At 42.7% G+C, this 27,404-nt stretch overlaps 1 protein-coding gene across 4 annotated transcripts in view; it reads left to right on the forward strand.

Moving 5' to 3' along the window:
• The window catches only part of LOC111872862, a 73,684-nt gene that overhangs the window by 11,251 nt on the left and 35,029 nt on the right, over positions 1-27,404 (forward strand). The window contains exon 1 of one of the 4 annotated variants that reach the window (XM_023867090.2): positions 23,682-23,728. The exons of 2 other annotated variants lie outside the window; for them this stretch is intronic. In XM_023867090.2, the coding sequence (XP_023722858.1) occupies positions 23,717-23,728 (12 nt within the window). In that variant the 5' untranslated portion in view covers positions 23,682-23,716. Of the gene's footprint in view, positions 1-23,681; positions 23,729-23,780; positions 23,894-27,404 lie in introns of those variants that run through there. One more of the 4 variants, XM_023867086.2, reaches the window with a different exon arrangement.

Below are 27,404 nucleotides of genomic sequence, written 5' to 3' on the forward strand. Positions count from 1 at the left end.
CTACCTACCTACCTACCTACCTACCTACCTACCTAGCTGTCTGTCCACATCTATCTACCTACCTACGTACCTACCTATCTATTCCTGTTGCTCCCACTTGGAACACAGGGCATCTGTGAACCGCTTCGCTTCACTTCAGTTTCTTAATCCTATACACAGTCCATAGTACATCTCGGCATGGACCGCCCAAAAACACAGTTTCTCTCTTGCTGTTCAATTGTTGCTTAGTAAGGATCTGTTACCTAGCAGCGGACTCTTTTGGTTGTTTATTTTGCGGTCGTTATCTGGCAACGGGTCTATACGCCACAATATTTTGTGTGAATAAAATGTTCAATATTAATCAGTGATTCATCTGAATAATTTAGAAATCAGCTGGTACAGTCTCTTCTTTTACTTCGTTCATTAAAATGTTTCCAAAAAATACTATGGATCAAAAGAAAGCAGTCTTCTGGAATTTGGCACCGTGTATATGTGGTGTTAACCGACGTTTCGGAGGAACGTATCGCCTCCATCTTCAGGGTAGAAGGAAAAATATAAGAAATCCGCAGACGAAGAGACCGTGAGAACCGGTAAAAGCAGACCGGTTAACGTCGGTTAACACCACATCTACACGGTGCCAAATTTCAGAAGACTGCTTTCTTCATAATCACCGCCGTGAAAACCTAAAAACTTACTAGGGATCAAGTTAGTCTAGACGTGACCCTTTAGGCTTGTAGTGTGGAGGTGTTAGTTTCGAATCTCAGTTAGGACTTTGGCTATAGTTACTGAAGTTTCTCGTGGCTTCCCATAACCTCTCCAAGCAAATGCCGGGATACCTGTCACGGCACGACCACTGCCTTTCAAATTCTTTGAAATTCATTCGTCCTATCACCCAACGCCATACAGTCTCGATACCGAAAGCGTAGTTGAGTGACCCAGTGAAGAATTTCTGATTTTTTTTTTTTCGCGTTGATTCCTTTTGACAATTATTTTGCTCTTGGACCTTCTGTTCAATTTGCACCTTTCCCTATCCACTGCTCCTATTGCCCCGCACTCTCCCCACCGTGGGTCTGGTAAACCAGAGCCTACAAATATATAGAACTATCTCACCTTACTCATTTCTGCCCTGAAGAAGGAGGCAGCATGTACCTTAGAAATGTCAGCAAAGCTGTTCACATCTACCGGGTATAAAGACTCGAAAGGAGACTCTACAAAAATAAAACTAATTAAAATAAATGATGCTGTTATTCGGAAAGGAAAATTTTCGCTATATATGACGTCATCAACAGACGAAATGACAATGGGATGGGAGTAAGTGGCTTTGGTTTACTTTGTGTGAGATCATGCATTCTAATATAATGTTACATTCCACGTTCCGCTTGTGAGAAACTGACAACAAACAGTTCCTTCGTCTGTGTCTCCTTTGTGTCCTTAAGACGAATAGTTTCGTAATAACTGGCATTATAAATGGAATGCTTTTAGACTGATCATGACGCAGGTTCCATTGGTAGCCGAAATTATGTCATAATTAGACTTAAATTGGAAGAAGAGGCAGCTGACTAATGGAAGGTCACCTTGGAACAATAGGTAACCTTAACCTTTACGAAAGTGCACTGCGCCATCACAGCTTCCTCGTGGCAGCGATAGTAGAGAATTAGACCTTGAGACAGCAGCAGTAATTTCCTACACTTGCCAGGCATAAGGAGAGCGAAACGCTGTTCACAACTGAATATATATGTCACGTGTTAGTGACTATAGACGGGGTTCCATTGACGAAAGATTTATTGACCACTTAGAGGTCCTAACTACAAATAACTATAAGGACGAAGCACACCAAGGAAACTGGCCACCGCAACCCAACCGCAATTTCCGAGAATTGTTATCAGCCTGAATTGAACACATGTTACTGAATGGAGAAGCGCAAGTTGAGGAAACGGCAATGCAACTCGCGGAAAGACTGAGAAACTCAACTTCCTGACAACGGAGCATGTCAGTCTTCTCACAATTGCGTTGCCGCGTGGTTTCCTAGTGTCAGCTGTTCTATAACGCGCTTCAGTGATTCATTTGTTTCTCAAGAATGCCCGAAGGGTTGACGAAGCCGCTAATGCAGTTAATTTAGCAAGAGCCTGGTATACATGACAAACGCCATCCGGAATATGCTAGGCAGGACGAAATAGATTTGGCTTCTCACGAGAGAAGGAGTCTGGATCCAGATTAAGTTCTTTTGAAACAATATAAGCGCTTCAGTTTAAATTGTCACAGAAGAACGGATGCACCCACAGTTTTCTTTTCCTACTCTTGTATTTAAGCATCCTGTTGCATTAATATATCATTTATTTCACATATATTTCTGTCTTAAATACAATTTATTATATAGTCACCCTTCTACCACATACATTGTTCTGCTCTGTACGGCCACCATCAGGTTGCCTTCTGTCTTGCTAAAATTGCTGCACTGCACTGCATCCAAAAATTTCGTATCGCGTGTGAACACGATATTTCCTTAGTAAAATAAATTGACCTTAATTAAAACAAAGTAATTTAGATCGCAATATTTTCCTTATGATCGCTCGCCTCTCTTCTCAGACCGTCTCCACCGGTCTCAACTACCGCCGCCATATTATGACAGGATCAGTTTTATCATCTTCCATTGCAGAAGGTAAGTGCACGAAATTAAAGGATACAATCATGCATTATTTCGGACCAACATACCCACTTGAGATGATGTGAGCAACTAATGAAACATCAGTTTCCTCAGTCTGCGCCTGCTAATCTGGAAACTAGTTGCCTGCTTGAAATCTGCGACATTTCTCGGAAATTGCGGTTGCGTTGCGGTTGCCAGTTTCCTTGGTGTGCCTTGCCCTAACACCATTGCTGATTTCCACACTACAAATCGCTCCGCACTGAGTCTTCTCAGTCTACTTTCACTTGTTTTTACTCCGCAACTGCTTTTCACAATGGCTGCTCCTCTGCAGTCTTTCCTGGTAACTAATCTTAGCATTTGAGATCCTTCAGCTTCCGTTGCCCACTGGTTAACATTCCACAATTGAAGCCTCAACTGCATGGTAGCGCCAGTTGTCTTCAAGATAACTCTTCGGCATGGACCACGCAGAAAACACAGCCTCTGTTTTTGACGAGGCGTGTTTACCGCCCCGTTGCCTAACAACAGACGTCCTATTCTTGCGCGCGTTGGTACCCGCGGGAATCTGCCGAGTCGTTGCCTATCAATGGGTCTATACGTCATAATATACTAGTACTATAAAAATTTGAAGACAGAATGAACTAAATAACAAACTTAACTACATTGTACAAATTCTATCTAGGAAATACTGACAAAGCTGTCAAGTTATTCGTTGTTTTAACTGAAATTGAAAAAATTTCACCGTGCTCATCCAGTTATATTTATCATGTTTCGGCCTACAGAATATTATCTTGATATACTGCCTGCAAAAACGATCAAAATGTATTCGAAATCTGTCAAGCCACAGTCGAAAAAAATACATTTCGCTTTTGGGCCGATACACCGTTTACTTTATTTCCCAGAACGTACTACTTCCGTAGTTTTATTTGGGAATATCTGTCTGTCTGTCTGTCTGTCTAATCTTCCCATGCCGAGCCTTGGAGCACATGACATCAGCGAAACTCCTTGTTTCACTTAAGTTTCTTAATCCTAAGATGGGGGATCAGCCAGTCGCACGGTCGCTACCTGCACACAAGACAACACAAACACAGAACAAACGCAAACATCCACGTCTAGGTTTGGATTCGAACCCACGATCCCAGCGTTAGAGCGAGCGAAGACATTTCATGCCTTCCACAGCGCGGCCACTGTGATCGGCATTTGGGAATATAGTCTCCATAAATTATGGAAATAAATCAAAACCCTTTGGAAAAGTTTTCGAGAAAGTCGTCGTTTTGTGTTTTGGATCCCCTGTGAAGAACCCCCCCCCCCGGCCCGTTCTTTTACGAGTAGCTAGAACGCTCGTAGTCATCGGACACCGGCCTACGACGAATAACCTGTTAAACTTCGAATATAAATTAAATAATTCCAACCGTCCAGGCGCATTCGAACCCCCGCTTTTTATATTAAGGAACGCTGAAATTGTGCAAATCCGTCAACGTCAAGCGATCGTCCTTACTTCATCCTCACAATACTTTTCATACAACTTGCGTTACCAAGTAGTAAAATCGCTTGAAGGACCCGCCTCAGTCATAAAACATCCTCAGACGGGCTGTGAGCTGACGGCTGGGGGTTGCGTGTTAGCGCCCCTACGTGAGGCTGCTCCTGTATGGCCATCAAACACAGCGTTCTTTGTCATTTCAAATGCTTGACGTTGCCACTCACGTAGATAGCTCATTTATTCTCCATTGTATCAATATCTGTCTTTGAATCAGGACCTGACCACCGACAAGACTAATTGATATGACAAAGTTAACTTGACCGTGCTGTACTACTGGCTGATGTGGACAGATTTATTGGACTGGAATGCTGTTGTGTATGGACATCCTGTTGCAGCAGTTAAACACTTCATGTATATCTATACCAGAGTCTTGTAAGAATACTGTTATCGTAGCTTCTTGATTAAAGATCCACTTAGTCAACGTTCTCATATATGCTCACGACAGGTTTCAGGCACATGGGGCCATTATATAAAAAAAATCTCCGTGGCCTGTAGTCCGCAAGCGAACTATACCGACCGAGCGACCGCCGGTTGTCGGCGAAATTAGTACAAATTTTTGCGGATAGAGGGTGTCACGTGATCAGCGCAACGGATCCCCACAGCCATTAATCTCGGTCTTCTAGACCGGAGCCGCTATTTCCTTGAGTGGACTCCGTTCCAGACTCACTGCTTCTCACAACATCTGGTAGAGCTGGGAATCTAACCCGGGACCTCTGGATCTTTAGGCAGGAACGCTGATCACTAGACCACAGAGGCGGTCCATTGGGCCCTTATTCGGTACATATAGTGATTCGCGTAAATTTCTGCATTCTATTCAAAATTTTTGGCAAACAAGACGTGTAGGTACAGATTTTTGCTTTACAAAAATAAAGCTTGATTATTTTTAAAATAATTTCAAAAGACTGCATTTTGCGTGTTCTGCGTTTCTGACGTCTAGGGGTGACTGTTAAGACGGGTTTTGCATTGAATAACTGGATTTATTACAACCTATACATTCACAACCTTCGCTTGCTTGGAAACCGGGATCGTGGGTTCGAATCCCACTCAAGGCATGGATGTTTAGTTTGTGTGCGTTTTGCTGTGTTTGTGTACAGGTAGAGGCCTTGCGACGAGCTGATTACTCGCCCAAGGAGTCCTACCGAACGTGTAAGATCTAGAAAAACCGAAGTGAACGGAGAAGTTCATGGAGATAGGCCTAGGCCCACTGGGGCTCTAGCGCCAAGGAAAGAAAATACATTCACAACTCGTGACTATAGGCAATTACTGTTCACCGTTACACACGCACTAGGGTTCTCAGTCTTCACCAGTCATATCCTGACAACGGATTTATCAAAGTCTGTCACTTCAAATATTTCCACCACAGCTCTGCGAGTCGTAGAAGGCGACAAGAAGGGAACCCAGTGCCTGGGGCTGTAACTGGGCCACCCTGTTCCTGGGTGACATAATTTCATTGGCCTTGTCCTCTAGGTTGGTAGTTAGACGCAAGGCTGACGACCTTGCTCTTTAAAAAAAATACTGCTGCGAAATCCAAAGAAGTGAAACCCGGATATAATCTGGCAGAACCTTCTAAGGATGGGTATGACTCAAAAAGGGCTGTTTCGTCCATGATGATGATGATGTTAGTACTGGCTTCGATATATGCCGTTTATATTTATATAGTAACCGTGTATCTCAATCCTTATCTTCTTACTAATACACATAAAATTCTTAATACGACATAGGACAATGGTTTATACGTAGAGACATATTTACGGCCATGCATACTTTCATATTCCCTCTTCGAGGGACAAAGTTCTTTGATGTGTTTTCTTGAATCCTTGGAAGACTCGAGAGTGCCGTGGGTGAAGAAAGTTGTTAAAGAAAAGAACCACTAAAGGGATATAAGTCGTCGATAGCCTGGCCATTTTCTTATCGAGCAGAATCCGAATACATCAACCGGCCTGAAGGGTGCTATCTTGTGGTATGTAACGCCGTGTAGCTCGTTAATATTCAACCGACGTTTCGGAGGAACATGCCACTTCCATGTTTGAAGAATACCTGCTACCTGCTTGATGCTGGTTTCTTGCTCGATTTTTCGTCGACCCTGAAGATGAAGGTGATATGTTGCTCCGAAACGTCGGTCGAGTTTCAGCGAACTACACGGCGTCATATCCCAGAAGATACGACTCTTCGTAACCGCTGCTGTGAGAATCTCAAATCCTACATCAAGCAACCTTCTCGGCAAAGCTATCAGGCGTCACGATTAGACTGCCATGCGTACCTTGAGACAAACTTCAGCGTACGGTCGCTATGTGTGTCAAGTGAATTAGTGTGTTTGAGTCTTGCCATTGCAACGAAACAGTAACATTTAATTGGAAATATTGACAGCAAGGAGTAGATGTCTTATGTTAAAGAAGTCATGACCAGCAACCGGGTCAGCTGGAAGGCTGCACTAACTGGAGACAATTCCGTAATAGATATATTTCAAGGTTCCACACTGGAGGTCTTATTAAGTCATGAATCGAGAATGTAGTAGACACATACTTTATTGAAGTGGCCTGGAGTTGCGGCCAAAGCTGTCTGGCGCCTCTTTCGGAAGCATTTTATATGACTGAATAATTTTGGCAATGATAGTAATTAAAAAATTTAGCGGAAACTAAACGAACAAAGTCATAAGATTATAAGATAAGATAAGATTATAGAGCAGGTTACCCAATTGGATACATAACTGACGCTTAGGTGGGTGTACAGATATCCTGCTTTAAAGCAAAATGGTGGAATGTCTTGAAATAGGCCACCCTGACGCTAAATAATCTCAGAACTGGGTAACCTGCGTTGTAGCCCATCTTTATAATTATCTTTGATATTGTAAGCTCGGCCAATTCTTCGATTGGATCTTGGACTGCGCGCGCGGAGTTTCGAAACCTTTTAGTATCATATAAAACTGTGAACGGCCATTTTGTGCATAGCTGTTCTATTTTGTATTGCATTCTTTTTACATATTTATTGAGATGGGTTTGAAAGGGCTTCATCTTTTAGTTGAACCTGCAATTTTTTCCTGATGTACAAACGTGGAACATTCTGCATAAATTTCACATACGTCTTATCCGATCCGTTTATTGTTAACGCGGAAAATAGAATTAAACAATCAAATGTCTGAACTGTATTTCGCTACAAAATTACAGGTTATGGCATTTGTATAGACCTATTTATATTGTGTTTATATACGACGGGAAGTCATAATATTTTAATTATCACCATGAGAAGATCATAATTCCAAAATATCGTTCTATATAGGGCATATCCAATTTCCTGAGCTTGCCGAACAATCAAATTTTCCCGCGCCAAGTGGAGAGAGGGAGCCACCGGAAGGCGCAGAAGCAAAATGGTGACGTCGGTTGAGAAAGTGGAGGCTCGCGCTGTGATACGGTTTCTGCATTTGCAAGGGAAGTCTGCAAGGGAGATCCATGACCAGATGACCGCTGTGCATCAGGAAGGTATACCGTCATACGGCACAGTGGTCAGGTGGAAGAGGCACTTTCATTGTGGACAGACAAACCTCGAAGTGGAAGACCACCTCTCGCTGAGGAACCGGGAATTGTGGCACAGGTGGAGAGCTTTGATCCTATCCGATAGGCGCATAACTATCGAAGCTATTGTTCATGAGGTCCGCATTAGCCATGGGTCGGTTTTCAGCATCATCCATGATGAGTTACATATGACAAAGGTCGCTGTGCGTTGGGTGCCTCGCTTGTTGACATCAGTTCTAACACAGCAACGGATGGATGTGGCAAAGAAACTTTTGCAGTTGTGTCAAGACGGAGAGGTGGGATTTTCGACCGCCTGATCACGATGGATGTTGACCTTGAAACAAAGGAAATGAGCAAGCAGTGTTAACATGCAGACTCGTCGTCACTAAAGAAGGCCAAACCCCAGTCATCAGGAAAGGCGATGTTGAGCGTGTTCTGGGATCGGAGGGGTGACATCATGACCGACTACGCGCAAAAGGACGCCGCCATCACTGGCGAGTACTACCGGAATCTTCTATGAAAATGACGGGAGGAAATCAAGAAAAAGCGACGATGAACGCTGGGAAAAGGAGTGCGACTTCTTCACGACAACGCCCCGGCTCATGCTACGACACATGCAGCCATCCACTATATTCACCGGACCTGGCACTGAGGGACCTCTTCCTCTTTCCACGGCTACAGAAGCCACTTCGTGTAAGCGATTCCAAGACGATTATGACGTCATTTCTGCAGTGGAGGCTTCCTAAACAGTCAAAATGAGACCTTCTATGATTAAGGTATCCAGCAGCTAATGCATCGTTTGGGAAATGTGTGGCCTTGTAGGGACCATATATAGAGAATGACTAACTCACAGTTTCTTACACCTGTGTCTCTGTTTCAGCTGGGTCATAATTAAGATTTTATGACTTCCCAAGTATATTTCCTTATTTTATTCCAACATCATCTAATTTTGTAAAGACTTGCTATTTTAATTTTGTAAAACAATTAACTAATTGACTATAATTAGTTAAATTACATATAGAAGGAGTTCATTGGAACACGTTCTTCATGTTAAATTACATTTATATCTATACTCATCATAACTAGTACTTATTATCCATAATAGCTGGATAGATTGTATAATAAATTGGAGAAATAAAAAAAAATTCCAACATCGATTTGATCGTAAGATTATAGCCGTGTCAAATGTGTTAAATATCATGTATGTTCATATTCTATACGTTTGGTAAAGGAAGTCGAAAATGCTTATTCTCCTTCTCCCTTTCCCTTTCTTTTACCTTCTTCTCCTTCTCACTTTCCTTTTCCTCCTCTTTCTCCTTTCCTTTTTCTTTCTTCTTCTCCCTCTCTTTCTCCTTCTCACTTTCCTTTTCTTTCATCATTTTCTTCTCACTTTCCTTTTCCTTCTCTTTCTCCTTCTCACTTTCCTACTCACTCACTATAAAAGATAAAGCTATCTTTGTAACCGGCCGTGGCGTTCCATACGGTTGTGAGACATCGAGGTGCCCACATTTCATAGACAATCGGCTCATAGATGCCTCTGAGGTTGTCAGACATACGCGCCGGCCGCCCTTTAACCCCCAGGAAGATTCCTGGTATTCATTTCTGTTAGAGGCTGAGTCGACCACAGGGCCATAGTGCGGCTGGAAGGATTAGGTCAATTGAAATATCCGGTGAGCTCATTGGGAATCGAACCTGTGACCTTCGGACTTGTAACATATGCCTCAAGCAAATACGCTACTGCGTACCTACAAAATGTTACTATAAACAAATAATATTCACAACTGGATCAATGGTAGAATTTGACCTTCTGTTCAGTAAAGAGAAGGGAACACTCACCTCCTTGTACTACCAAGACTAAGGATGCGAGCAGCGTTACCTCCATTCACCCAAGTTCTCTTGGCGTGATGCTTAAGCACAGCGACGGTTTTACCTCTAGAACTCACGGCTACTCACACGTAGCCATCTGGATGTCCTTTCTTAATGTCCTACGGTACGGCTCCTAACTGTAGAGTGGGCACAGAGACTTTATTGTCAATAACTATCTCTCACAAATCAGATAGGAGTGACCATGGATTTGTTGCTTATAATGGTAGTTCATAAGGCACTAACTCCTGAGGAATGCGGTCTAGCGTCCTATATAATGCATTTCGCCTTGGAAGCTGGAGTACAGTGGTTCATCACCATAACAAAAAGTCAACCACTGGGCCTTATACTGGAGCAGTAACACCAGATGCAACTTATTTCCATTATAATGCCCTCTCTCCTGTCAATATTTCTACATATTAGCAGATAATTTTAAGTATGAAATGCGGAAAGAGGCCATGATATATTTTCGGGAAATACCCTAACAGTTGCCTGAGCGCGGGTAACTTCTGGTCCAGAATTTAACGGGATATGTCCCTTATATGGAAAATTCTCTTATAACATTCTATTACGTTATAGTTCGCATGCATTATAAGTGAATTTCTAGACAAGAATAAATGACGTTTCATGTTATAGTATTTGAACATAGCACATGAAATGAATGCCTCGTAGGGAGAACATCCGTGTGCATATTGACACGTGTATGACTGTGACTCTCGACGGGGTTTTGGGTTGGATATTGGATTTACTGACCACTTTAACACACAAATCGTTACTGCACTTAACTATAGCGCCATCGGTAATTATCACTATTTACATATCAATACTGCACACAAACTAGTGTTCTCAGTCTGTTACAGTCTCCACTAGCTGTCTTCTCTTAACGGCTTCTAACACTGGTTATTCCTATGCTTCCGTGCTCAGGTCTTCTCTGAACTGTGGCTCCCTTCCAACTGCCTATTCTTCAAGTCAAGTTTTATGTTACGACCGACGGCCAGTCGGCCAGTCTGTCTTGGAATATAGCACCCATCTGGGGCTTACAACCTGATTTTGACTACTGTTAGACAGTTGCGGGTTTGTTGATGTGGGGCGTTCTCTCTGACGAGAGGACAGGTCTGCCGTTTACAATAGCTGTTGGTCATCGCCAGCACAGTTATTCTCGGGTCCGAGTCCCGTGGGTCTCGCGACCATATTTTACTGTCCCAGACTCGAGACTTCTCTTTTCGTCGCCTCCTGCGACTTGCAGGGTTACGGTGGAGGTAATCGATCCTGGCTCATCATTATAACCCCTATGCACGGACCAAGTAGACAACACAATTTTTCTGCTGCTGTTCAATTGTTTTCGTGTCTGTTATGGTTCCCACGTGATCGTTACTTAATCCATTGGCTCGCTGGTGCAAAGGCTGATTGTCTCGTTTGTTAAACGATCGTTGGCTAGCAACGAGTCTACACGCTACAGTGTATATCAGATCTTCGAACCTACTGCACGACTTTTGATTAAATATGGGTTTCTCGTTTCGAATACACTTTGCTCATTGAGTACGCTTTCGGTTCATATCGTTGCAGTATGGTCTCAAATTTAAATGGAGAACAAATGGAAATCTCTGATTTTCAAAAAAGAAAACTTCCTCCTACAAAAAATTAGTATAATCATGAAGATAGGTCTCATTAAAATCTTCAACTTTCATTTGAAGCCCTTCTATATACTCGTAAAATGAATATTTAATGAATTGCAAAAAAAAAATGTTTTTAAAGTATGAGGTCCTGGATCGTGGGTTCGAATCCCACTCAGGGTATGGATGTTTATTTTGTGTGTGTGCGTTTTTCTGTGTTTGTGTACAGGCAGAAGCCTTGCGACGAACTGATCACCCGCCCAAGGAGTCCTACCGAATGTGTAAGATCTAGAAAAACCGAAGTGAAAGGAGAAGTTAATGGAGGTAGGCCTAGGCCCACTGGGGCTGTAGTGCCAAGGAAAAAAAAGTATGAGGTGGTCGTCTGCAATGTGGTTAGCTTTGTTACTATTTGCATTTGCAGTCAATACAAGTCAAGGAGAGGAGTTATGTGAAAGAGAAACCAACTGACAGACACGTGTTGGAGGGCCTTCCGCTCTTCCGTACAACGCAATTAGAGTGTGCGCACTGCGTCATAACTGAGACAACTGTTTCCTCGTTTGCTAAAGCAGGGATTTAAGGAAGTAATGATTAAAACGGAGGGGTCATCATTAACTTGCCTCTGGTCTTACGTCATTTCCGTGTCTTGGTTTCTTCAGCAGGTCGCCTTGAAGTGTCTTTATACCGCAGCTTGGTCAGTGCGCGTGTGTATCCTGCTACAGAGGCAGCGCGTGTAAGATTATAACGAGGGGAACATTCAGTCTTCAGCCGTAACGGGTACGGCTGGGAAACATGGAGCATGCGATTTGCTTCTTAAATTACTTTCTGACGCTGTATTATCCGCTATCACCTATCTTTTAGACTTGTATTCAAGAGGTACTCGTGTCGAACCTCAGACATCCTCACTAATCCTGGGTAATTCTGGGACGATACATTCAAACATTGAAATAGGCCACGACAGCTTCCTTCCAGGATGTGACTTATTAATTATTCATAATCATTTGTCCATTTCATTAGAACCTACATAATTTGTAACTGAAACAATTTCGTTAATCTTTAAGTATTCATTTTCATTCATTCATCAATGGCTGTACAGACCTCTTGCTGGGCCACAGTCGGTAGGACTCCTTCAACGAGTGACCAGCCCGCCGTAAGGCCGCTACCTGCATACAGAACATCACAAACACATATCTATGCTTTTGAGTGGGATTGGCACCCACGACCCCAGCGTTCGAATAAGCGAAGACAGTTCATGCCTTAGACCCCGCGGTCATCGTGAACAGCAATATGTAAATGTGTTTCCTTTTTTTGTTTCTTCAGATTAGGCCACGATAACTAGTTTCCTAAATTCTTCAAGGGAGATTCTGAAGCATCGCTTTGCACGTGTCACGACCGGCTCAATCCAAGGTCTTAGGCCCCCAATACACACACAGTTTGGCCTGCCGATCGACCTGCAGGTAGAACTGACGTACTGACGGTTTTCCTACAGTCCAAACGATTGGCCGGCCGGCCGCACCACACACATCAGTTTCGCCTTTCAGCCTTGAACTGTGCAGGCCGAACGGGAGGCCAAACTGTGTGTGTATGGGGGGCCTTACAGTCCGTTCCACCGTTCCATATAGCCGGAATGTCTCAGTCAGTGCAGTGATTAGGCTGCGGGATTGACGCCTGAGGATGTCAGTTCCCGGCAGGGGCAAGAGGTTCTTCTCTTCCCCACAGCGTCCAGACAGGTTCTGCAATCCACCGAACCACATATGAAATGGATGACGGGAGGTAAAGTAGCCGTGGCGTGAAGCTGTCTACTTGCCTCCATCCAGCATCAAGTTGAGAAAACATGGAGCTCTGCCTGAAATCTCCATGCGTCTATATGACGTGGTAATTACGCTCACGGATAAAATTACCTATTTACTTAAAATTTGAGGTTTTCACGGCGGTGACTATGAAGAATGCCGTCTTCTTGAATGTGGCGCCGTGTAGGTATTATATAAACCGACGTTTCGAAGGAACGTATTGACTCCATCTTCAGCCACCTGCTCACGTTGGTTCCTCGCTCGTCGATTTTTCTTTTTTTTTGTTCTACCCTGAAGATGGAGGCGATAAGTTCCTCCGAAACGTCGGTTTATACACTATCTACACGGCGCCACATCCCAGAAGACGACATTCTTTATCTGTTTGCCTTTATATACACTGTATATATTTTGCAAGTAATACGTTTTGGAAAAGCGTCCGCAGCACATAATCAAATTAACAGGATTAGGGTTTCTTGGGCTGTAAAGCTGTGTAGTTAAGCGAGAGTCCGACGTTTCGGGGGAATATATATTCAGGGTTTAAGAGCAGCCAGCACAAGCAGGCGGCAAGCTTGGCAATAATGTGACGTAAGCTCATCTAGTCACCTCCTTGTGCCTGTCTGCTGTCCGTCCTTCCCTTCAGAACCAATGCTTGTAGCTGTTATTTTATTTGGGGCTTGGCGATGCCTCGCGGTGAGTGCTACTTTTAGCAGTATTTTTTTTACTTTCGTAATTGATAGTGAACTTGGGCGCCGTTACGTGGTCTGGGAACCACGTCGAAATATTTGTGATATGTAAAGGACGATGTCCTGGGTTCAAGCCTTGAGATTCTGTCTCGGGGCTTAACAGGCTTTGCTTGACGAGAAGGGATCACACACAAGGTGAAGAAGTCCTCAGACCACCACAAAACACTGGTAGCTGGTGTACTTGGTTTATTCAGCACACTACACGTTTACTTTACAACAGCAGTTCTACAACCATTGCTAGGCTTTAACACACGAAGTACACAAACTTGGATGAGCACAGCACTAGGCAACGACGGACAGTCTTCCAGCCTAATTGACGAGCGTTAATTCTCCATTACTTGTGTGTCTCGTAGTCTCTACTCTTGTGTTCCTCCACTTCTTGTCTGCTTGTCATTCGGGGATCAACCCCTTTAAATACACGTACTAAAGGATGACTCAATGTCCTGGAAACTTCCCCTTAGAGAATGTTCTCGAACTCTCTCGATGCATGACGTAACACTCTAGGACCTTCCAGATCCTTCTCGGAGCTTCTTTTAATTGTTTTTCTGGTCGAGAACATTCTGGAAGCTTCCTCTAATTAGGCTGGCAGTGGGATGAGTAATCACCTAGTAACCTCTTATCTGCATATTGCTCATTGCGATTTCTTAGAACAGTTAATGCAAGACTGGTCATAAGTTACACTTGGTATAAAATTGGTACTAAGTAACAAATATCGTACGTAAATCGGGTCGGTAGGTAAGTGAGCGGTTACAGGGTGGACTAGGCGCTGGCATCGGTGCATAGCTACCCAAGGGGAGTACTTTGAAGGCAACCACAGAGATATTCAGCGAGTTCGCGAAGTTTATTATCAGACCACTTATTCACATATTTGTCTCAATAAATTCATAAAATGAACGTAAATATTTCTAAATAGATGTCTCAAAATGTCATAGAAATTACCACTCTACAAGACTACGCTACGTATGATATAAATGCAAGACTCTTCTCTTGTCCACAGCATTAAGACTGACTCTGGGGCCTATCCAATGGGAAACTGCGTCTCATTCTCCGGGGGTTAAGAGGCATGGGCGTGAAGCTGACCACTCACTGCCAAGAAAGTTGGAGCTATAACTTCATGGCATAATTCTTAACTAAGTATAAGGGTAACTTTACCTTTACCTCGAATGACACTAACGTCACTGGCGCCTGGCAACGCGTAGCCGTTGCAACGGCCGTGTTCATGACCTGCGGCTTACAGGAACCGGAACTGCCGCGCTGCATGCGCGCCAGACACTCTGTTACTCACAGTGGTCTCTGGGCTCTGCCAGAGCGTTGCCTTTCTTTGTATCTTGGCACAAATGCACGGCCTTTCTCATATCCGTGGCTTTTCATCTCGATGGCCACTGAATGTCCTTGCTTTCATTTATATCCGTTTAGGGCCATAACAGATAATCAGACAGTTTATTTGCATTAGCTAATACAAGTTTCCGTTCATCTACTATTAGTTCAAACACTTTAGCCCGCGAGGCACTAAGAATATTATTCAGAGTGATTTGGATTTGAGGTCCTCTCAAAGCTGACAATGAAGAGTATTACTTCTTGAGATATGGCGCCGTTTAACCCCGTAGGCGTTCACCGATGTTTCGAGGAAACATACTGCCTTTATCTTCAGGATTGAATACTAATCCAAGAATATAACCAATGCAAGAAGCAAGAAAGAAATGAAATAATCTTCGAAGAAAACAGTCTTCTGGGATGTGGCACCCTGCAGATGCGGTGTTAACCGACGTTTCGGAGGAACGTATCGCCTCCATCTTCAGGGTAGAAGGAATAATAAGAAAATCCGCAAGCGACGAGACAGTGAGAACAGATGGAAGCTGTTATAAATGGGACAAGCTTAGAGTTAATTCAGTTGTAAGGGAGCCTGAGAAGTGATGACTTAGTCGGTGCAGTTGAGAGCCAGCGGGCAAAGAAGCGAGCGCGGAAACTGAAGAACCTCCATTGTTAAAGCCATTACCAGTGAACGACTGTTGAAGACACAACAGACTCAAAAGACTTAGCGTATGCTGTAGTGATTTGTAAATTGTGGAGATCAGCGACGGAGCTATAATTAAGTGTAGTCACAAGTCGTGTGTTAAAGTGGTAAAAAAGTCCAGTCTTCAATCCAAACCACGTTTATAATCAATCATTCACGTGACCTGTGCTTACTTAAGTTCGACATCAAGAAGCGTATGGGGGAGTGGAGCTACAACCCTATCATTCTTGACTTTGGAACTAGAGGGAGGTGAGGGGTCAACTTCACGCTCCGGTCACTTTACCCCGAGCAAAGAATCCCCGGTACCCTTTTGATAAGAAGCAGGGTGAACCCCAGAGCCGATCTGGACTCTGTACAATAAAGAAAATTCTCAGTTCGCAGCTAGTCGCTACAGAAAATGAAGTAGTCCGGACAAAACGCGCACACACGAAACCGAGCAAATTGTTCAACTTTTATTCGGGGTGTGCCCGGTTGGAATTTCGGTCGAGCACCCGAATTCTAAAGAAAGGATTCCATCGCTGTCCTCAGTTCTGGTGGCATACCACCCTAAATTAGGCCACGGCCGCTTCCTTTTACACTCTCTCAAATTTATTACGAGACAGTGTCAGTAAATATATCACAAATTGATATAAAACGTAAAACATGTGTTCTTTGAACCTGGGAAAACCATTCATTTTTCGAAATATCCTCCACCAACGCTGATATAATTGTCCCATCGCTTTACCAGAGCGTCGAAACCCGCAGCATAATAGTCCTTTTGACTGTCGTCTCAACCACTTCCGCACCTGGTCGGACATCATCTGCGATTTTCGAACGTCATTGAGAGAATTTCTTGGACCAGTTGTGAACAGCTTTACGCGACGAACACTTCCCACTGTAAACAAGAAACAGTTTTTTATTAATATCCTTTGCATTGAGTCCTGTTACCCACAATGAACGCATAACACAACGCTGCTCTTTGGTAGTGACTCCTCAAGCATGGTCGTCGCTTTGACTACTGAAAAGAGCCTCTGAATATGCTCACGTGTGTCTGCTATCTAGACTCTCATGAAATTGGGCTCTGCTGCTACCTAGTGGTACAAATAGAGAATCTGTTAAGTCCATTACAGGTGTTTTACTTGCACCTGTGACCTATTTACTGACCCTCCCTCGTATTTACTATCAGCCAGTCACTGGACATTGTATAGGTCTCATGTGAGATACTGACAGCGTTGTAAAGAAAACTGCACATAAATAAATCGATTAAATATAAAAAGTATTGCTGGAAAAACATAATTAAATAAAAAAACAATAAAATTAAAGTGTCTGTTTTTCATCATAAAATAAATAGAAAATATATGGAACTCACTTGTTGAGTAGGTGACCAACTGGATTTCTTTTTTTACGATTTGGTTTTCGCTTGTGTCCAAGCGCGCCTGGTCGCTGTTAATGAACGATTCTTCAAACGACCTTGTTTTGTTATGAGAAAGAATTTCGGTTAATCACCATGACGAGGATCATCAAGGTGAGATTCGTGCAGTCATGCTCTACTGAAGTGGGTAAAGCGACAGCTTGTGCACTTGAAAGGTGAATTATTAGCGGATCTCAGCGGTTTCCACTGGGATTGATTTCAACACAATTCGATTACCTGCTGACTGGTTTATATTCTCCTTGTCGTAATGAGTCAGGCAATTAAATGCCTGTGTAGGTCTCAAAACCTTCTTTCCGACGTCACATTCATCTTCCTCTTATGTCCCGTTCTTATGTTCATAATTCCTTTTGCTCTCGCCCCACTCGAACGCTTGCTACTGCTGTGAGTCAGAATGTGATGTAAAGGGAGCGACTGGGGCCTCCACAAAACAGAAGTAAAACCCACGGATTTTGAGACACTTGCTACTTTGTGTTTTTAGCCTACTTTTGTAATCTGTCTCTCCCTGTAAACTTATGAATGCTTCAACTATTCCCACCTCAACGGCATATTTTATTAATCCCTTCTATCAGTCTGTCTGTATGTGTATTCCCTACCGTTGCCAGGCAACGGCTCCGTGAACATGTCCCCACTGCAATGATTACAAGCAATAATAGAAGAATTGTTGGACGTGTCGTTTTCAATGCTCTCCGTATCGTATCAATGAGAGTTTGTGGGGCTGTGTGTATATCCCCTTATCGTTGATAGGCAACGGCTCGGTAAACACGTTCCCCCGGCAACTGAAAGTTTTTGAGAGCGTCATATTTTATGCGATCCATATCATATCAAAGAAAAGTATGAGATTAGTTTCTCCTAGAACTTCTCGTTAGTTCTAAGAAATACGAACAAAAGAGAAAAAATGTCATAACATTAATTTGTTGTTACTGATAAGAAACTCCATCTTTTGATTGCCCCTGGGCCCCCACAAGTGTGAATTCGACTCCGGAAGTAAGGCTACAAATAACCCCCCCCCCATTTATGATATATAATTCTAATCGTAAGAGTTGGCACTGCGTGTACTAATTGAGCCATTGCCTCCAATTTGCAATGATAGATGTGTAATTACTCTGTACTTAATACTGTTACGTGTACACCCAATGCTAGAAGTTGAAGCATGAGAATACTAAATTCTGAACTACATGTACAATCGGCATGACGTTTCTCACTTTTTAAAGTATTTTTCCTCCTTTCCTGAGAGTATATGTCTAGGTTATTAAAAGGCTCATATCTGCAGTTCTGTTTTATGTTTCATCATGTCACATACATAACTGATTTATTAATGGGAATCCACTATATTGCATTGGTTTTTCCTGTCAATTGACCTACATGAGTAAATAAATTCAATTTCTGTTCACCACCATTCTCCGTCCGGCTCTGGAAGGCTCCCAGCTGTCACCCAAAGTGTACTCGGGGGCTCCTTCACAAAGTGTGAAACTAATTACTCATCTCCGTCTACAGCTAAGGTTACGAACGTGTAGAAAAGTACTTCCACCATACTTAACGCTCACGCAAACTGAAAGCTTAGAGTCCCTCCATATACATAAAAATATATGCAACGTCTTCTCCGCGTCACTTGCAACGAGTTCACAAGAACTCCGTTGGAGCCGCCACTTGATGCCTTTCTAGTGGCTGTAAGCACCATAAAATGTAACGTCCTCTCCGCGTCAGTTGCAAACGTGTTCGTGGAAACGCCAATGATGGCGATACTTGACTGCTTGTTTATGGCCGTAGGCACTCGCATTGATAAGTAACATTTTAAGCGCTGTGAAATAGGTTAGTCGGAATTTATACCGAAAAAATTAATGATTAAGTCTTTAAATGCTACGAAAGGGATATGTTGGCTTGAAACCAGTTTCTTATGTCCATTACACACAAGGTGTAACTGAGGTGTGCGGGCAAACTTCGTGCAAGATTTCCAAATACAAAAAGAAGAAAAATTGTCCATGTCATAATGTGTCCGGAAAAATTTAATTTGTGATTTATAGCTGAAAGCATACGTTTAAAATGGTTAAGTAAAGCTATCCCTGTAACAGGCTGTGAAGGCCCATGGGGTTGTGGGACGTCGAGGCTCCCACATTTTATCTAGACGATCGTCTCACAGATGGCGGTGAGGTTGTCAATCTCACGCACCGGCTGTCCTTTACCCCCAGGAAGATTCCTGGTTCTCATTTCTCTTAGAGGCTGAGTCGACCCCCGGGCCATAGTGCGGCCAGAATAATTAGGTACATTGAGAAATCCACCTCATCGGGACTCGAACCCGCGACTTTCCGGTTAGTAGCATACATGAGTGTTCAGAATTTCCTCCATATGATCCTCGACGCGTCTCGTCACGGACCGCCACATCCGTGCAGAGATGCCGGGGCAGTTTGCGGATAGTCCGACAGGCAGCCACAGTGCTATGAAGTGCCTCTTCGTTGTCAAGAGGAGATGCAGACACAAGGGTTTTAAATGTTCCCACAAGTAAAATTCAAAGGATTCACTTCTGGCGAGTGTGTAGAACATGCAATGTGTCCTCCTGTACCTGTCCATCGTCATGACAGGTGTTATTAAGAACATATCGCACAGCACGGCTAAAATATGCCGGAGCACCATCATGCATGTACCACATCCGTGGTCTGACTGTTGGTGGGACATCTTCCAGTAGCTTTGGCAGATCATGTAAGAGGGACTCTCGGTAGTGGTTGTCTGCAAGTTGATGCGGGCCTGCCAAACAATCGCTAATATACAACTGACGTTGCACCACTACACACAATCAGTACAAGTTACCAACACAACTCAACTGTTGCAAATGGACCGTAACTAGTAACATTAGCAACGAATTTGAAGGTCAGCCCACAATAAGCAGGCACAGGGCGGTTACAGGACTACTAATACAGTGCTAACCATCAAACAGCAGTCGAAGAAGTCACGACAGTACTTTTGCAGCGATAACACACAAATTAAATGCTTCCTGACACATTTTTATATGAATAATTTGTCTTGTTTTTTATGTGGAACTCGTGCCCAAATGACTCCCCATCTTTTTGTTACACCTTGTATTTAATGTGTCACATAATAAGTGAAACCTCTGCAATATTGTTTACGCTTTAATCTAATGTTATATGACCTCCCATAAATGGCATTGTCCAAGTGACTGCGTAAATGTTGAAACAGAAGAAAGTGTATTTGCTAAAAATGCACTCTTCCGCGGAAAGCTTTAATGAGAGTCTGTAAAATGTTTTCTTATTTTTTTCTACGTGTATCTAAGAGTAAAGCCATTTTAATGATTGAATTTTACGCAAAGGAAGTGACGCTATAATTGACATCAGCTATCTTTGCTACGTCACAAAATACAAGACTGTAATCACGCCTTAAATTAAATCGCATTGTTCTTTGTAACTTAATCATATTCCTTTCCCAGTAGCTTATATAATACGCATGAGGTGTCATAAAACGGCGAATTAATTTGATTTAATGCTTGCTTGCATTCGAGAAGGAACTGAAATTCCTAAAGAAAGGCGCATGTCTTGTTATGTTTAACAGGTCACGACACTTGACAAGCTATGCCACCTCGGCGCTGCTTGATCAAATCCACCGCTTCGAAAACGACGCGATTCAACTCGGAGGAAGTCCATGTTTTTACCTGTCCCGACTGTCTGCATAACCCCTACTAATGCTTCCTTAAAGATCTTTATTGTTACTAAAATACATATCTATTAATGAGGAGCTCCATAACTTGCACTCTTCTCCAAGTACAATTAGAAACATGTAGTCAAGGAGGATGAGGTGGACAGGGCATGTAGCACAAATGGATGTGAAGGTGAATGTATATAGGATATTGCTGGGAAAGCTAGAAGGAAAGAAACACTGGGAAGACCAAGGCGTAGGTGGGTGGTCAATATTAAAATGGATCTTAGAGAGATAAAATGGAATTGTATGTATTTGATTGATCTGGCTCAGGATAGGGACCCGTGGAGGGCTCTTGTGAACACGGTAATGAACCTTCGGGTTCCATAAAATGCTGGGAACTCTTGAGTAGCTGCAGAATTGACGGCTCCTCAAGAAGGGCTCAGCTCCATGAGTGAGCGAGTGAATGAAAATACATAGCTTTAAATTATTTTTGTTTTGTGCAGTTCGGGATTATCGAATGACTTTTACTTTCAGACTTGATGTAATTCTAAACGTGTGCCAGTTGATTATTCACCCGAAATTCAGTACCTCACATTCTTCTGTTATGTTCGAAGCCTCATGCCCGGAATATGTCCAGTGTTCAGATGACAAATTGTTTATAAGTTGAGGATCTTCGATGCAGTCATAAGCCACCGGTCAGAACAACCGTGTAAGTCCTGACCCCCTCTACAGCTATGATCGAGAACTGACAAAGTTCTATCTCCATATTCATCTAAGCAGTGTTTTCACAATGGGATAGTTGAAGTTACAAACGCGGCGAGTATTGGGATTAGATAGGTATCAATTTTCCGGAACAACCTACTGCCTTTATTTTCAGGATAGAAGAGTAATTGAGTTATTTTTTCTCGTTTGATCCTATGGGATTCGAGAGGCACGCGGTATCGTAGTTGAGGCACTATCCTACAAGTCGGAATGTCGCGGGTTCGATTCCCAATGAGGTCATTGGATTTTTCTCAGTTGACCCAATCCTTTCAGCCGCACTATGGCCCTGGGGTCGAATCAGCCTCTAACAGAAATGAGTACCAGGAATCTTCCTGGGTGGAAAGGGGCGGCCGGCGCGTAAGGCTGAGAATCTCACAACCATTCATGAACCGCTTGTGTAGGAAATGTGGGAACATCGACGTCTCACAAACCTATGGGCCTCCACAGCCTGTTTCAGGGATAAACTTGCCATTTTTGCTAAGGGATTTGAACCTGCGGACATTGGATATGTTAATCTCATCATGACGCACAAGGTTCAGTGTTCTCGCAGCTGTAAGCATGACGACAAAGTCTTCTGGATTCAGAGGCATTGTTGTTTCACTGCACGCTGGAAGTACGGGCGGCAGGTACTTCCGAAACGTCAGTACCCGTCTGCAAACCTACAAGGTATCATATTTCAGGAGACCATAATACAAGTTATCACGTTTTGGGTGTGTCACGCGACAAATAACTTCACGTGGGTCTCGGATTTAGCGGTTTATCTGTGGCATAAAAAGGATGCTTAATGGAAGCTATTTTGGTTTGACATGCCAATGTTATTTTTTAACTAACCCTTTTCATCAGAAGTAGTTGCTAAACTTACTATTTGATGGTTTAAGAGATCATTACTTGCTTTCAGTCATCTGATGATTCTCTTAGTTTTGAAAGTATTTTTTCAGGGTAGTAGAGAAATAAATACTCCAAGGTAGATTTGGTTGAGTTTAAAATTGGCAAAATGCACATACACGTAAAGGTGATTAATTAATGCTATATTACATGTACCAGTGAATCGCAAATGCAAATTAAATTTATATAAAATTTATTGGTGATATTTATGAGATATAATATATTTTCTGCATAAATATTACCAGTAACCAAACTAAATATCTAACTCAATGGAATTAGTCTCTGAGAAGCCAAAAGTTGCTTAGCAACAAAATAAATTCCCAGCAGTTTATGGAACACGGATGTTCATTGCCGTGTTCACAAGAGCCCGCTACTGATTTCTGTCCTTAGAGGAATTCAGTCCACACCATAATCTTAATTCTCTATGATTCATTTATAGTCTATTTTCCTTATTTCGAGAAAAAATGAAAGGAAGCTTATGAGGTCATCTTGCTGTCTACGTGTCCTCCTTAAGCTAGAAAGCCGGAATAGTGGAGACAGAAGAGACTGACATTGTTAGGCAACAGCTCAGTAAACATGTTCCCGCGGCAACGAATGCACATGCAGCAGTAAAATAATTGTTGGACGCAGTGTTTTCTATGCGGTCCGGATCAAATACACTATATGTAATATAATATTATCCTCCCGCTAGCGCCTAGATTACTTTACTTTTGACATCCATGTTTCAAATCTGATACCCTGTGTAAAATTTCGTAAAAAACTCTTTTCCTTATGGTGTTGTATTTCACGTCCTATGCCCAACCCCCAAACTTGAGTACCAAGGGAAGTTAACAATATTATTAAAAAGGATTTGATGCCCATTAGGCGGTGAATAGTATAATTACGGTCTTCTGGAATGTGACATATGTGGTTTAGTAGATAAGTACCAGCGTTTCGAAGGAAACTGCTGCAACAATCTTCAGCGTAGAAGGAATCTCCCTTGAAGATGGAGATGTGTGTTACCTCCGAAACACTGGTACTTTCGATGTATTTACCATAATCTTAAGATAACACAGCGTGCTAGTCTTATATTCTGCTGGTTTGGGGGTCGAATGCAGCTATAACAAGTTCCCCATACTAATTAATTTGAAATGGACGTAAATTCATAGAACCTTAAACTACAATTTACGCTGAATGCCACGTTTTTCCCTCATATAAGCCTCTCACCTCTGAGCCGACCTAGCGACGCGCGGATGGTAGGGGCTGTGGCCTCGCATGACTGCCATATAAATATGGCACCGGCTATCCAGTGTATATCAGCCCGTTCGCTCCCGCAATCAGCATCATGTCTAAGCCGGTAAGTCTGTTTAGTGGACCGGAAACATGTGCTCAGCCAACCGAGAGACCACTTCTAGCATTCCATACTCTCGTAGGAGATTTGCCCAGGCCTGTGCAATAAGTTGGTGTGTACTAACGCGGTGTGCAGTGTGAAATGAATGTCGTCATACATCCTGGTGATGAAGTACGTGTGATTTACTGTGTGATCGTCATAATGACGGTCTAGTTTGTGATGAAGTTTTCTAGCTTCTGGACACTTTAGTGGTGATATCATAGAAATTTGAAATAAGAGAGATTTTGGTTTTAAAATTATTTTTCAGAAGTTATACAGTTCAGTTTTGCATCGGTTAACATGGCTACAATATTATGTTTTATTCCAGTAAGACTAGCTGTAAGTTAATATAATGAATCTGTCGCATTTTTTGATACAGCGACCCCCCCCCCCAAATAATACATAAATTGACGTGACTCCCCTCATTAATGCTTTCAGCAGAAAGTACAGTTCTGACCATTCTGTATGGAGTACAGTGACAGCAGGAATATAAATAACGTTTCACCCTCTGAGGACCTACAGTAAACCATAAAATATTTCCCATAGTACAACGTAACAATTCGCGAAAAGTTTCTCCGTCTGCATTTAACATATCCCGAAATCACCTGTACTATATCGCACTTACTTTGTGACTTTCCAGAATTCTGAATGGATAAAGCTGTATTCCCAATAATTCTTGAGCACTCATCGACTTCCCTCAGAATAGGTAGCTTGCAGTGGGTCGAGACCCACAGAAGTCATTATTCCTTGTCCGGGAATGGTACTTGCGCAATATTCCATATCTGGAATGTTGTATGGAGATAAGTCGTAAATTCAACATGAAGTATCTCCTACATGTTAAACATGGCGATCGTGTGAATCTTTGAGGTTAGGACATACATCACAAGAGCTTCGTGTAATCGAAGTTTGTCCTAGTAGACCAGAACTTATCGTATACAATTAGATCGAAAATCTTTAACCATATTAAGGACGAATTTCTTCCAGATGTTTCAATGTCCAGTTCCCACTTCATGTTTTCATTACAGAGACTAATTTTTAATGCTGTTTAGTAATATAATCTATTCTATTCTGAGAATCGAACGAAATACATAAATAGTTTATTTTTAACATAAAAAGAGTTGGTAGACATAGTAACTGCTTTATATGGTTAAGGCAGTCTGTATCGTATCTCAGGGGCAGACGCTCTTTTACTTGGGCACCTAACAATATGTTCTATACAGAAATATAAAGCAAACTCATGTGCCTTAATTCACTCTTACGTAAAAGCATTGAAGGACTGGAAATCTGAACTGTATAAGAGTTATTGTAATGCTGGTGTTAGGCTGTACCATAGCCCGGGCGGTTAGTCGCTGGACTCCGACCGCTGCGGCCAGTGTTCGAGCCCTGGTCAGGTCATGTGGGGTTTGTGGTGTACAAAATGGCGCTGAGGCACGTTTCTCCGGGCACTTCGGTTTCCCATGTCAATCTTCTTTCCAACAATTGCTCCACATTCATCATTATCTATCATCCGGGGCTGGTACCATAGGCCAATAGTGGCCACGGAACCAAGTGGACTCAGTGTCACCCCACTAAGAATTAAAAAAAAATAATAAAAGGCTGGTGTTATGTGAGAGCGCTTGAGGATCGAGCGCTTATTAGCTCCTTTAAGTGAAAACGGTACACTGTTTCCGTCACGTTACGTAAAATTCTCTGTGTGTGCAAGAGATATTATATGTGTAAACTTGACCTCGTTAAATCTATTAACATGTCACGCTGCGCAACAAATTCGCATAAACTTAACGAAACTGATACAACAGAGCCGGACAGCCAACGGTAGCTGGAGTAAGCATGTTATGCAGTAGGAGAGACCGGTTGAGCTCAGCAGGTGACCCCACCCACTTGCATAGAGAATGCTGTTAAGTTCTCCCTACCTGAGCCGAACTGCCAATCCATCTTCAGGATATCTTTCCAGTACGTTTGGTTTTAGGTTTTCCTAATTTAAGATAGCCGGCCACGGTAACCGAGTGGTCTACGGCAAGTATTGTCTTCGCTTGTGCGGAAGCCGGCATCATGGGTTCGAATCCCACACAAGGTATGGCTGTTTGGCGTGTGTACGAGTTTTTTCTGTGTCTGCGTTGTCCTGTGTTTAGGTAGAAGCCTTGCGACGAGCTGATCACCCGTCCAAGGAGCCCTACCGTCTGTAAAATGATCATGAAACTGAGAAATCAGCCCTATGCTCCAAAGTGGAAGCAAGAGGAGAGAGAGAGGGAATTTAAGATAAATTTGTATATGTAGGTTTTAATTTATATGGGCAGTCTTGGTGGTGCAAGGTCTTGTGTTCGTAGACTGATGGTGTGCTTCGTTGTCGAAGGTTTTCAGCATTATAAGATCATCAGGTAGATTATTTATGTAATTGCAGTAGTTGTAATACAGTGCAGCATATAAGCAAATAATGTACCTTACGATAACATCATAATGTTGGAACATTCTGTAGAAGAGACGTCTAAAATACGAGTATAGGAAAACATTAGCACACCAACACTGTAGGAGCGCAGGAAGTTGCACCTTCAAGACTGCTGAAACATTCGTACGATGGAGGTAACAAAGAACTTCAAAACATTTACAATTTCTCCGAACGTTAATAGTCTGATCATATGAAGGAGGATATGGGTGAGACATGTAGCATGCATGGAGTGGATTAGAAGCATATACATTTTATATAAAATTTAACTTTCTCACAGTCATAATGATTGCTGTCTTCGGAGAAATGGAGCCGTGTAGTCTGGTAGATATTTACGGGGGTTTGGGATCTGTCATATATTTAGAGATAGGACGTTCTTCCGTAACGTCGGAACGTATCTAAGAGACTACACGGAGTCACTAGGAGACAGTAATCTTCATACAACGTTTTAGTTGGTAGACCTGAAGAGAAGAGGAAATTGTTAAAGCTAAAATAATAGAAGGTATTATCAGAATATAGAGTGGATTCGTCTGGCTCAGGATGAGGTCTAGTAGCGGACTCTTATGGCCACGGTGGTGACCCTTCGAGTGTCATAAAAAGGCGAGAAGTTTCATGACTGGTTGACTTTTTTTTTTTTTTTGGCAAAGAACATAGCCCAAATTTAGAATTCCATTTGTTAAGAAGATGCACTTATATCCCTGGATCAAGCGGCCTCCGTAGTCTAGAGGTAACGTTCCCACCTCATGACTCGTGGTACGCGCGTTCAAATACTCGGCGGAGGTCGTCGAATTTTTAAGGGCGGAAAAATTCAGGGAACAAGTCCGCCGGGAGGGACTTTAAGCTGTGTGTCCCGTGTCGTAACTTTACGGCACGTAAAAGAACCTCATATCCCCAAAGGGGATCACTGAGCCAAATTTCAGGACGTTTCCCGCCCAACAATAGTCTCTAAGGCCTCTGATAGATGGGGGAAGCATTATAGACACCGCTAAGCAAGTGGCCGAACTCGCTTGCTCGGCGGGACTGATGGTACGCACCATTTATCGGTAGGGTATAGAGACTGATAGAATATCATAGAGGGAAGCACAATAGATCAAACTGGTCGCGGTGCATGGGGAAACCCACCCTCTCTAAATAACTAACTAACTAACTATATCCCTGGGTCAGAGATAGAACGCTGGAAGACTTAGCATGTTCATAATCCTT

This window comes from Cryptotermes secundus, unplaced genomic scaffold (genome assembly GCF_002891405.2).
Source record: "Cryptotermes secundus unplaced genomic scaffold, Csec_1.0 scaffold298, whole genome shotgun sequence".
Taxonomy (NCBI): Eukaryota; Metazoa; Arthropoda; class Insecta; order Blattodea; family Kalotermitidae; genus Cryptotermes; species Cryptotermes secundus.